This window comes from Pinus tabuliformis, chromosome Q (genome assembly GCF_031772625.1).
Source record: "Pinus tabuliformis cultivar Carrire ecotype Pingquan chromosome Q, CPIR1, whole genome shotgun sequence".
In the NCBI taxonomy this organism is placed as follows: domain Eukaryota; kingdom Viridiplantae; phylum Streptophyta; class Pinopsida; order Pinales; family Pinaceae; genus Pinus; species Pinus tabuliformis.
In genome coordinates, this window is record NC_142296.1 from 415,518,928 (window position 1) to 415,531,901 (window position 12,974).

Genomic DNA, 12,974 nt, shown 5'->3' on the forward strand with positions numbered 1-12,974 from the left:
TAAAATTTACTCAAAATAATAAATATAATTTCATCATACATAAACATAAACATAAACATACCAGAGAGGAAAAGTCCCTACTTATACGAAAGAAATTTCACTAAAATTTACTCAAAATAGTAAATATAATTTGAACATACAAGATAGGAGAAGTCCCTACTTATATAAAATAGGAAATAGAGTCCTAACTTGTTGCCAGGTTACCCTTATAAAGTAATTACAGTTTTTTTAGCTAAATAATCTTGAACAAATTAATTGTCTTGGGCCTTATTTAACTTGAATTAAAAAAGACTAGAGTACAGCTATGAGCTTACATTGAAAATAGCTCACGAACATAGATTCGCTTTGCATAAATCAAGATCTTGCATTGCATACAACATATAGCCAGATATTTTAAACAGTTTTGTACTTTTGGCGTGTTCTAGACATTTTCCTGCCAATTAGTTTCAGTATTTCATCTATCAATATTACTGGGAATGAAAATATCACTACTAAACACCATTCACTTAGACTCAAAGGTACAACGCCAAAGATACTGGCAAGAAATGGCACATATAGGACTAGAAAGTGTAGTCCAAATGAAACTGACAATGCCAGCAATAGCCAAGGATTAGTCCAGGGTGGCATGGTGAGCAAACTGTTATCCTCAGATAGAGCATTCAATGAGTTGAACATTTCAATGGCGACCAATAGGGAGAGGGAAAGGGTTGTTGCTTTAACTTTTCCAGTTGAGAAATAATCACAAGGACTGGAAAATGAGAGGGTTTCCCCACCAACGATAAATGATGAAACGTTAAAACCCTCCCAGGTTGGGCATTCTCCCCAAGACCTGAGCTGCGAAAAAGTTACCAATGTGTGCCCATCTGCAAAGAAGTCTATCCCAAAAACTGAATCATGTGTGTACCAAAGAGTGAAAATGCCAACTGTTGCAACCCCAACATACAAACCAATCACCTGCAATCAAAGGAGAATTGAAAATAATTAGAGATGATAATTACCATTATATCTTACAGGTATAGCTTACGGCGTAAACAAAAAAAAAAAAAAAAAAAAAAAAATCAATTACGTTTCAAGGAAATGAAAGAAATAACCAAATGTGCGAGAAGGATGATTACCATGTAACGGAAAAACACCCAAGCATTAATCAGGGCATCATTACTCCTACGAGGTGGTTTTTTCATTATATCGATATCAGCAGGATTGAATCCAAGAGCTGTTGCTGGAGGACCATCTGTGACCAAATTCACCCACAGAAGTTGCACAGGAATCAAGCCTTCAGGAATGCCTAATGCAGCAGTTATAAATATGGAAGCCACCTCACCCACGTTAGATGATATCATGTACCTGCAGCAAATGTAAGAAAAACAAGAGTAGGGCAAAGGAGTATGCTAGACCAGAAAGAGGAAAAAAAACCCACAGACCAGAAAAAATGAACTTACCAAGAACTACCATCTCAAGTATAATACATTTTCAATTTCATCTCAAATTTGCATTTCCAGAAGTAGAGATCCATACCTTATGAAGGCTTTCATGTTGTTGTAGATGGAACGGCCTTCTGAAATGGCAGAAACAATAGTACTGAAATTATCGTCAGCTAAAACCATATCTGATGCTTCCTTGGCGACCTGAAACACAAATGAAATGTGTACAGGGCTTATAAGCCTCAAATTCCTTACATGATAGCAACGCTGAAAGATGACGTACGTAAAAGTCATTATAATTGACAATTAAATGGGAGATAGTATCATAAAAAGAACAAAAGTTGGTTCACCGAGCTTGGATTTCAATAGGTTGTGGATGGGTACAAATTAATTAATCCTGTAGTTATTAGCTTCTGCTAAAAAATTTATGATATAGTTACATATACATGGGAAACTGTAAACTAAAAACTAATGCAGGTATAAACCATCTACCAAATCATTTCAAAATAACCCAGAGGCTCAACTATTTTTGCCCACCATTTGGGCATTTCCCAGGTACGATTTGGAGTTGTTTCAAGGTAAAACACAAGTATGCGATCTTCTCCAACACTTTGATGGATATCTTAGACGGAACTTTTCTAAGGCAAATTTCTATAATTTAAAATGCATAATAAACTTGAAAGTCCAAAATTTTGCACTGTGGAAGATTTTCAATTTGGAAATATGTTATTAATAAAAGTATGTGACAGTTGTCTCCTTTGCTTCTAAATGGCCATTGCTGCTTCAAGCTTGAATGTCTGAGATGGTTGGCTTCATTTCTTGACATTTAGATGGATTTGCCACCAATGATCCATTCATTTAACCAGATGCAATGCACATTACTTTCATATGGCCATAAAAGTTGCTGCTTTATCAGTTTATTTTAGTTGCCCACTATCAGTTGCAATGAATACGGAAGACAAAACACTTCCCCTGCTCTGTTGGAAATAAACATGACATGTTACAGAGAATAGGAATCAAAAGCCATATAACTACACAAGTGATAGTGCCAAGCATCCTCTAATACAGAGATGATATAGTTATATTTTGCCAATCAGCATTGCACACGTTAGCTCATTTACATCAGATGTTAGAACCTAACAATGCTTGAAATCCAACTGCATCTTTTGTCATTACCCTAGCTGATATACATGAGAAGTTAAAGCCTAACACTGCTAGGAATCCTATCACATTATTTGCCATTCTTCTTTAATGTCACATTGAGGGATACCACTAACCTTGTTAAAAAGTATAAAATCTGCCTTCCAAACATTAATTAAGATTTTGTGGCAGTGCAAACACCTAATAGAGCAGCGGGTGAATGGTTAAAGACAAAAAGAAATAAATAGAAAATCCTCGGAAGGAGAATACTAGCATACCTCTGTTCCAACAATTCCCATGGCAATTCCAATGTCTGCAAGCTTCAAAGCAGGTGCATCGTTGACACCATCTCCTGTCATTGCCACCACTTTGTTGGCTTCCTTGAGCATTCGAACTATATCTTGCTTATGCTTTGGCTCTGCTCGAGAGAAAACTCGACCACCAGGTTTTGCCAAGATTTCAACACGCCTATCCACAGACAATGTCATGAATTCTCTTCCAGTAAAACTTTTACCACTGAGATCCTCTCCTTCATAGAAGACACCGACTTCCCGACATATGGCTTCAGCTGTGGACTTGTTATCACCAGTAATCACCATTACTTGAATACCTGCATCTCTACAATCCTCTATTGCCTTGTGAACTTCTTCACGAGGAGGATCCTGTTAGTTTCAAGTAAGTCTGTGTCAGGAGATTCACTGAAAAGAATACAACATCTTCACGACAACAGGAAGCCTAACACAGACGTAGGGGAAGAAAATGGGGAGAATTAAATATAATAAGGCTCACGATAGGCCATAATTCAAATAGCACATCAAGTTAAAGGTAAGAGATAAAAAGATAGGCACAGTAATCCAAAATGCCAGAACTTACTCTTAATCCAACCAGACCAACAAAGATAAGGTCACTTTCAATATTGGAATAATTGGTTGGGTCCAACAATTTCAAATGAGCGGGATGCTTCTCTCCATCATAGTCATTGAGCTCTCCCAAATCTTCCTTGTATGCCAGACCCAAACAACGCAGAGCCTTTGAACTCATTTCGTGAAGCTTCGTCAAGAATAATTTCCTGGATGCATGGTCCAATTCAACAATTGTTCCATCTGCAAGTTGTTGAAAAGTGCTCCTTTCCAGTAGATTTTCCACAGCACCCTGCAAAATAGCTAGACGTTGATATCACCAAACGAAGGCATCCTGACCTGTTTTTGCTGGTGAAACATACAAGTTAAGAAAGGAAATGCAAAAATATCAACCCACTCGATATCCACGACCTTGATATCTTTTGAATATTGTTTCCTATGTCTATATCATAATAGTTTTTTTATGATCATGCCCATGGCAATATTTTCCAGGACAATTAAAATTGTGGCTATTCATATGAAGTAACACTAATATGTCTAGATATAAGAAATACTGCACCCAGGAGTAAAGGGAATATGCAATAGACATTTTCAAGTCACAAATTTTATTGTTAAACTTTAACATGACATATCTAGCCTTAACATTATAATGGTACATGGCATAAGTAAGATATAATACAAAGTAACACAAAAGAAATGCTTGAAACTAAGAGTGACATGTAGGTCAAACAAAAAAATTAAGATATATCAACCAAAACTGGGCAATTGTTAGAATGTATGATTTCAATTTTACATGGGTTGAAAAGGACGATAAAAATCATCTTAAGCAAAAACAACCTTTGCTAAGAGACGATTTTGCCCAGAAGGTTCCTTAACAATAACACTCATTGATTTCCGATAACGATCAAACTCCAACAAAGCCAATCTCTTTGATCTTTGTATCCACCAATCACAATTACCTATACAAAAGTAAAGATGAGGCTCAACAAGTTAGAGAATATAACTCTGGTATAAAATTCTTTGTTGTACAAGACAAGAATGATAAAATTCTAAATCATATGATTAAAGCAAAACATGGGGATAAGCACTCACCTAATGTCACAGGGCTATTTTTGACAATGACACTTTCATCACCTGCCTTTGGATCTGGAACTCCCATCTTTTCAACCAAGACCTTCATGCAAGCAGTCACAAAGAAATAAGCAGGTTATGCTAGAACAAATGGCAGATTAAATCACATATATGTTTTCTTCAAGAATCCACGAAGCATTATAAATCAAAATTCTGTATCTCAATCGGGTGTCATCTATAATTTAGGGTGCTTTTCCTATGCCTTTCCAGACTTCCAGTTACTACAGACAAGAGAATTCATTTTTCCCATTATTCCTCTGCAGACTGCTCTTCAATACCAGTTTTAGTACTTTCAAATTGACCGACAGTTTCAAATGGTAGAAGATGTCATGACAACAATTAAACAAATCAATCAATTATGTAAGTACTAACCTTCAGAGCTGCCTCAGTCGGCATTCCAGTTGCACGGAACTGGTGACCTTGATAAGATATCCCTGCATCATTGCAAACTGCAGCAATTTCTGCTAGAGTTTCCAAATTTGCATCCATATTATGTGCCAACCAATTTAATATGCTACCATCCTCAGGATTATATGTTGTTCCTTCAACATGAAACTCTTGAAGTGAACCGGCTCTGCTCCCTGAGGCTATAAATTCAGTGACCGACATCTGATTAGTTGTAAGTGTCCCTGTCTTATCAGAGCAAATTACTGTTGTGCAGCCCAATGTCTCCACACTAGGGAGCTTACGCACAATAGCATTCTTTTTGGCCATCTTACAAGTCCCAAGAGCCAAACACGTAGTAATGACAGCAGGCAAGCCCTCTGGTATAGCAGCAACTGCCAGAGCTACAACAATCTTAAAGTAGTATGTACACTTCTTAAATGAGAATCTGACATTTTTTGGCCAGCCATCTGTGACGTCCCATGAAAGAAAATGTTTGTAGTTGATGGCCCAAACAAGAAAACAAACAACAGCAATCATTGTTGTCAGTCTTTCACCGAATTCATCTAATTTCCTTTTCAAAGGTGTATCAACACCTTCCATAGAAGCTTCCTGAATTTGTGTCTGAATTTTACCTATTTCTGTAGACATGCCAATGCTCACAACAATGCAAGTACAGCAGCCATTGACAACTGTAGTTCCGGCAAACACCATGCAATCTTTTGACTGCAACTCGCAGTCACTCATGGGAACTGGATATTTGCTTTTAAGCACAGGCATGCTCTCTCCAGTCAGGGAGCTCTGCTCCATCCTACAGGTCGATGTCTTGAGGGATGCAATTCGCATGTCTGCAGGAACCTTGTCTCCCACCCTCAGTTCAACTATGTCTCCTGGAACAAGTTCTCGGGCAGGCAGATCTAGAACATAACATCCATCTCTTAAGACCTTTGCTTGGTCAGATTGCATTTCTTTGAGAGCTTCCAAAGCCTTCTCAGCTTTACTCTCCTGCCATACTCCAACAATGGCATTAAGGATTAGAATCAAGAGAATGACGAGGGGCTCTACATAGGCTGTTATAACTGCCTCAGATGACTCATCGTCATGAAAGTAGGCAAGAGCGAATGAAATGCCAGCTGCCACCAGAAGTATTTTAACGAGCGTATCATCAAATTGCTCCAAAACCAGCTTCCATAATGGTTTACCATTTTCCTTTTGTAGCTCATTCCATCCATATCTTTGATGCCGTTTCTCCACTTCATGAGAACTCAAACCTTTGTCTAAGTTCACATCATATTCTTTCACGCATTGTTCCACAGTTTTGGACCAAGCAGCGAATGGCTTTTCCTCCATGGATTATGAACGGATGATCAGTATCTGATTTCAAACAGATTGTTCCAGCATCAATGGATCTATAATGTGTTTAAAAAACTCCAACAGAAAAACTTTCAAGAAGCCTGATAACCCTTGACATGAGCTTCAACTAAAGTTTTGCATGCCAAGGTTGTTTGGGTTTAAATGAAGTTCAAATACAAACGTTGTTCTGGAATTAACGAATTTGATTTCAATGTACGCAACCTGAAACCGTTTGTTCTACTGTCACCATGCCAATGACTTCCGTTTCAGACATCGAGAAGCTAAAAGCTCAACCAACAACAGAACTTCACATTCGGATTGAACAAAATGCTGGCTCACAGATAAAATGTTTCCGATAAAAAAAAGTCCTAATACAATGCTGATAAGAAGATCATCACGTCGATTGTTTCAATGCAAACAACAAGCAACTAAAAGCCAACTATCAAGAGATGATCACACTCATATTTGTTCACACTTAAATAAAAAGCTTTATAAAAACAAAACCCTCTTATAATGCTGTAACTTGTAACAAAACATGCCCAGGACCAAAAGTTCAAACCCAGAAAATAATCATGAACAACTAAGCAATAGGATCAACTTTTGGAAAGACAGCTTCCCACAAGCAAATCTCCAGAATTCAAGACACAAACTGTTACAAGCTCTTGGATACGATTCCAAACAGAATGTTTCAGTTTCAACAAGTTGATAATCTCTTAGTATATTGTATCAGAACTGCTTTTCAAAAAATAACTGAACGTAGAATCCAACCAAGAAATCCAATTATTGCCAACGAATACTCCAATTGCCAAAAGAAAATGCAAGTCCAACACGACCTGATGGTTAATCAATTGTTGAAAAAAACAGAACAGTGCAATATTAAGACAATCATATAAAACTGCTACGCCTCACAAACCGAAGAATCTTTTATATCTCAGACCATAAATTGATAAATCTGTCCTTTTCTTTTCCTTGGAAAAGCTCGAGGCATTCTCCTCATTCCAAGGATGGTACCCAATGTAAAGCTATGTCACAAGGTTGTCTCTAACATTAACATTGAGGTTCAAAATTTGGTGACCCTAAATTTTTTTTTTTTTTTTGAGGTTTTTGCTAGCCTTATCAAACTTCATTGTCATTGATCTAGTCCATGGCTCAAAACTCATAACCTCATGTCACAATTCAAACTTGTAATCAATCTTTGCAGCTTCCAAGCCCATGATAGCATTACTTGGATAGCATTTTTAATGGTTATTGATATTGATTCTTACTATTTTGTGTTATTATTCATTTTAAAATTAATGCATATATGTATATATATAAAATGTCTATAGACAACCTAATAGCAAACCTCATAAAAAAATTCTAACTCTAATGGAACCTAATCATTGGGGAACTTGAACTTGAACCAAAACCATGTGACTTAGGTGTAAAGTGGTCCATGTAGACTACTGTATTCTGATCCGACAGGGATATCAAGGCACACATCAGGAACCAGCTAGGGACTTGACCTTGGGACCTTCTGCTTGCTATTCACAGTTCTCAAGCACTCAAACTAACCGAAGAGGCTAATTGATAAATCTATCCTAAAACCAATGGGCTCTAACTTGATATAAGAGTTTTGCAAATGTCTAATGCACAAACCATCCAAAATGCTAACGCAGAAGCAGAGGAAAAACAAGCAGCAGAGTTAGAATGAATTAAAATTAGATAGCTTGGTTTACTCCTGTCATCATCCCTATCTGCACAAATGTGATCAATATCGTATATATATGGAGAGAGCTGAATCTTTTTTAAACAATAAACCTAAGCAAAATTCCCTTATAAAATTGGGCGATTCGCTTCTTATTTATCCTTTGTCCATGCATAACTTCCTCCTGCCCATCGCAGCAACCAACAAAATAGCAAACTTATTTTTAACACAGAATTCCATCTCATGACTATTAAATAAATATTGAACTTCACTGCAGAAGGCTTTTAAGTGCTGCTGCAGCTTGCATCAATGGCCAAGACAACCAGTGGATGACTATAGTGGTTATACATTTCCCTTATTATCACTCCATAACTATAAGGCATACTTTTTTTTAATACCTAATAGAAAATGTGTTTGGTCAAATTCGGTACGTAAGATAACAGACAATAAGACACGGTATGGACATAGGGTGATATGCTGACAATATAAGAAATAACGTTTTGAGCAATGATCAGCAAGGACACCTTAAATGCAATAATGAATGATCCCTGCCCTAATTAAACAAATCTGTTTCAAGATCCTCCAAACAATAGACCACACATGCAGGCCAAACTCTAGACCAAATCCTAACAATTCAAAATAAAAGAAAAAACATAAATGAAAAACAGTTTAGCAGTTTCGACCTTGTGACCTCCCGTTCCAGCAGCACCCTGAGACAGAGAAAACAAGACAAGGCAAAACAGAACACTCCACTCTGGCACAGAGGGTGGCAAAGATCCACCAGAAGCAAATCCTAGCACGCCACAAATCTCCCACGCACTCCCTCGAAGCTTAAATACAATCCTGCCTGGCAAATTAAGCCAAACCAAGGACTCCAACATGCATACATATCTGGAATCCCAAACTCAGGGGCCAAAATTTCTTTTCTATTACATAAAAGAAAAGAAAAGGAAGAGCATCCAGCAGCCTTCCTCTTATTGTTCTTGATTGTCCCCCAACCAGAGCAATCCAATGGAAAACAAACAGCCATGAGATGCCACACCACTCCACTCTGCTTTCAGCCTTCTTCTTTATTTGGCCCGATGTTCTGCACATTAAATTAACTATTAGACTCAGGAATTTTTTTAATTTGAATTTGATTATTAAAATGAAAGATTGATGATCGTTGTTGAGGTGTGGACAAATGTAACTGGCCCATCATGCTACTAAGAGAAAAAGAGGAAGGTGCTGTGACAGACTGTGATTGTGCCAAAGGATCGGGAACAAGAAAGCTAAAGCTAAAGCCATGTTTCTCGACTCACCTGCACTGTCTGGATCGTATTTTGCTTTACTTTTTCTACCTTTCTATATCTATGGATTCGCAGACACGTTTACTCTCTTACATGATGTGATTTGATTAGTTGTATCTGTAAAATTTCATGGAAAAGGTGTGTTTTTGTGCTGTGGAATCTGAGAGGAAGGAATCTTAGAGGAACGGTTGCCATACCTGTGGACAATGTTAAAAGCTGTTTCATAAAAACCTCTTGTATTGTGAAATCCTATTGGCAGGGGTGCCATATTATGTGGATCGAGGTTCGAGTATTTTTGGAATTCATATATAGTGTAACATGTAAACATGTGTGTTTAACAATTTACAATAATTATATAGATATTGAGTGAATTTTTTTTATGATTAATATTTAGTTTTTATTATATCATTGGGTAAGGTAAGACATATATTAAAATAGGTAGATTTTTACAGTTAGAATCAATATATTGATGTGGTTTGTTTTTTGGAATTATATGTAGTGTTATTGAGGTGTTTACCTAAGTGACACTATATAATATTTGATAAATAGCCCATATCAATAAAATGTATATAATTTTTTTTAATGACAGAAGCATCATGTAAGCTATAAAAATGATCTTGTAGTTAAGAGGGTATTGACTCTATGAAAGTCAAGTCATTAAAGACTCTTACCCAACTCTCCATTTTTCATAGGGACACGTATAAACAAGCACAAGCACAATCATGTTATTGAAGAGACTTAAACCAACACAAGCACAATAAGCTTAACAAATGACATGTTATTAATTGTGCATAGTTCCACCCTTCTCCAACACTTGTTGTGCAAACTTTGATCATTATGCTAAGTTGCTCAAGCATTATAACACCTTTGGTTGAACATGACTTGAGGACATTGCATGTAAGGGCAAGCCAAAAGGCCAATATAAAGGGATTTTTTGTTTAGAGATTATTTAGTGTTATTTAGGGTATACCAACATTGTTCTTAATATGGTTTCTTCCATTTTCTCATTGCAACCTTCTCTAGTTGTGTTGTTATTGATCAATTTGTCTTTATTATAAATTATTTCCATAATCTTATTTGGTGCATGTATATATTTTAAACTAATTCCATCTTTTTCCTTATGGCAATTGAGAAAGTGAGTAGTAAATGAAATCGTTGATTGAATTAGGATTGTTTTCTAAACTTTGATCACAATGAGATCAACTAGATATATATGTCACATTCAACATACAAAGATCAAGTGAGTGAATTCAAAGTGTATAAAACAAGATGAAGAAGACACTAATGTAAGTGAAGTTAATCCTTGTTACTAACCCATGGATTCCATGCACCCAAGAAAATAGGTAACACATAATATTCTTCATCATCTATGAGTCAAGAACATACATCACTTGTCAAAGGTGCATTTCATGAGTCAAAGAGGGTTGTGGATATAGTTTGGAAGCCAACAAAAGATCTTAGGTTGGAAGGAGCTAGGAATATTGAATGGAGGGCCCTTAGAGGATGATTAGTGGATGCAATGATAAGTTAGAGGAAATAGTAAACCACTCTTGTTTGGGCTTCATATAAGTCTAGTGGATAGTACAAAGTCTCACTGAGTTATAAAGTATCGCTTCATTGAGCAGGACATGAAATATTGGAATGCCATTTCAAATGGAAGATGAACCCCCCTCGATATAGTGGAAATTTTAAGGATGGAAACTTGCCTTAAAGTTTAGAAACTTTGGCTAATATAACTAGTCCCTAATATGCAAATTGTAAAATGTTTGGTGATATTTTTGTAAAAATATTCAAATTTATAATGATTTTAGATAGTGTCTATAAATCTCCGATGGGGGTGAGCACAAAGATCGAAAGGGGGTCTAAGGGGACAAGCCCACCACCTTGCCACCTAAAGTGCATTAAATAGAAAGGGGCATGACTCGTCCTCGAAATGCATCCACATGCAACCTCACAGATGGCCATAAATAGGCGAGGAGGGTTGATGGAATTTGCATTAGTCCCACTGGTAAGTGTTAGAGGTAGGGGTAGGCATGAGGTCGAGGGAGCTGACCTCCCTACTGCTGGTACATTCACTTGGCTCTTGTGTAGAGGTAGCTACCTATTTGCATGCTTGGCATTATTGCAAAGAGGTGTGATTTTTGTCCGGAGCTGGAGAAGTGGAGGTGGGCGAGGAATATATGTAGGAGAGAAGGGAGTTTATGGCTGAAATCAGGGATTAGTAGAGGAAGTCGACAAATTCTCTCCATTGTAAACGTAGGTTTGATTGCATAGGTTTCATTCATTATGACTCTTCTTGGACTACTTGTTATTATTCCTAGTTTTGTAAGTCCTGTATATGTCAATTCTTTATTTAAGTTTGTTGTGCTAGGGTTTGAGATTAAATTAGGGAAAATTGGGAGGTGGTTTAGCATATCTCAACCTGAGGATATAATGCTCATTCCAGGCCTGAGTCTATTGTTTTTCATGTTTGGTTTGTCAAATGTTTTTCATAGAGTGTTGCCCTCCCAGTTCAAACTAGCAAGGAAAAGGTGTGGTATGTCTGGGTTTTGGAATTTTATGTGGCATTGTTTCTGTTTGAGTTCTCAGGTTGTTGTAGGTTTCAAGGGGTAGGCTCTGATTGCCCCCGAAATTTGAGTAGTAGTTTTTTGTCTCTAGAACTATTTTGGTGTCATTTGTGTGGTGACGACTTTGGTTTCAAGGTCAACGTGTATACTGCTAGTGTTTTTGTTTAAGAGATAAACTCTTGTTTGTCTTCAAGTCATGGTCACCTGTCGAATTTTCATAGATCTGAACCTCATCTGCTCGCCCTGCCTCCCTAGAAACGATGTAATGCAAGAAAGGTGATGATGACGACGACTCGTAGGGACAATGTAGGGCAATTTTTTTTTGCCAAGACATGGTTGCGACATATTTTAATGATGTGAAACTTGAGACCCGATGTAAAATAAAAAATTTTGAAATTAGGGTGGAGGCTGAAAAGAAATCCTATTCTGACTCTGAGATACTTAAGGAGGTGTCTTACTGAGTTCTTGATCCTAGTCACACTAGGGGGCGGAAAAATAAATACCTCAATTCTGTGGTGTTGCATTGGCAAATGAAGACTCTGCTTGGTTTGGTATTGAAATACAAACAAGTGGAAATATACAATGTTTTCGCTTCACTGGAGGACATCAAAAGGATGTTGAGGAACCAACATTTCTCTATAGATATGCTCGATGCAAGGTTGGCCCATGTAGAAGGGAATCTTTAGTGTGACACTGATACTGATGCGCCTCCTAGTTCGAGTGTGAGCGTCCCAATACCCATTTCTTCTCCTTATTGAAAAAATGCAACAAGAAATTCTCAATTTGATTTTGCCATGATTAAATTGAGAAATTTGAATTCCCACATCAACAAACAACTTGGATGATGTTAACTTGAGTGACATGACTTGTGTCACCTACTTTACTTAGTAAATTTGAGTTGGAGGAGTTAGAGTTCAGTTCTGCATGTGTGATTACTAACTTGTAGCAATCAAGGTCAGTTATCTCAGGTTGTTTTTAGTTAAACTATTTCCAGCTTTTGGAGAAACTAGTGGAAGGTCAGATAAGAAGTCGGAATTCAAACAAACTCAGTGATCATCTAGTTAACTGATCAATTAGCCCAAAATAGCTAGTGCATGCAAAGAATTCGAGTTACCTAGTTGAGGTGGAGATTCCAAGGCAAT

General features: G+C 37.1%; 1 protein-coding gene across 1 annotated transcript; it reads right to left on the minus strand.

The window, feature by feature from the left end:
* Positions 1 to 209: 209 nt before the first annotated feature.
* Positions 210 to 9,086, minus strand: LOC149219960 (calcium-transporting ATPase, endoplasmic reticulum-type-like). The gene is made up of 9 exons (XM_089384585.1): positions 8,660 to 9,086; positions 4,925 to 6,310; positions 4,514 to 4,595; positions 4,259 to 4,380; positions 3,435 to 3,713; positions 2,840 to 3,223; positions 1,516 to 1,625; positions 1,116 to 1,344; positions 210 to 954 (listed from the first exon to the last, which is right to left on the minus strand). The coding sequence occupies exons 2-9, from the start codon at positions 6,284 to 6,286 to the stop codon at positions 394 to 396; spliced, it is 3,129 nt and encodes a 1,042-aa protein (XP_089240711.1). The 5' UTR covers positions 6,287 to 6,310; positions 8,660 to 9,086; the 3' UTR covers positions 210 to 393.
* Positions 9,087 to 12,974: the final 3,888 nt, after the last annotated feature.

Excerpts from the sequence above, each read along its gene's own strand:
- LOC149219960 (XM_089384585.1), bottom strand. The coding sequence starts at position 6,286 with ATGGAGGAAAAGCCATTCGCTGCTTGGTCCAAAACTGTGGAACAATGC. Across the intron at positions 1,626-2,839 it reads TGGGAATTGTTGGAACAGAG|GTCGCCAAGGAAGCATCAGA; the intron begins GTATGCTAGTAT and ends TTTGTGTTTCAG. Across the intron at positions 955-1,115 it reads GGGTGTTTTTCCGTTACATG|GTGATTGGTTTGTATGTTGG; the intron begins GTAATCATCCTT and ends CTTTGATTGCAG.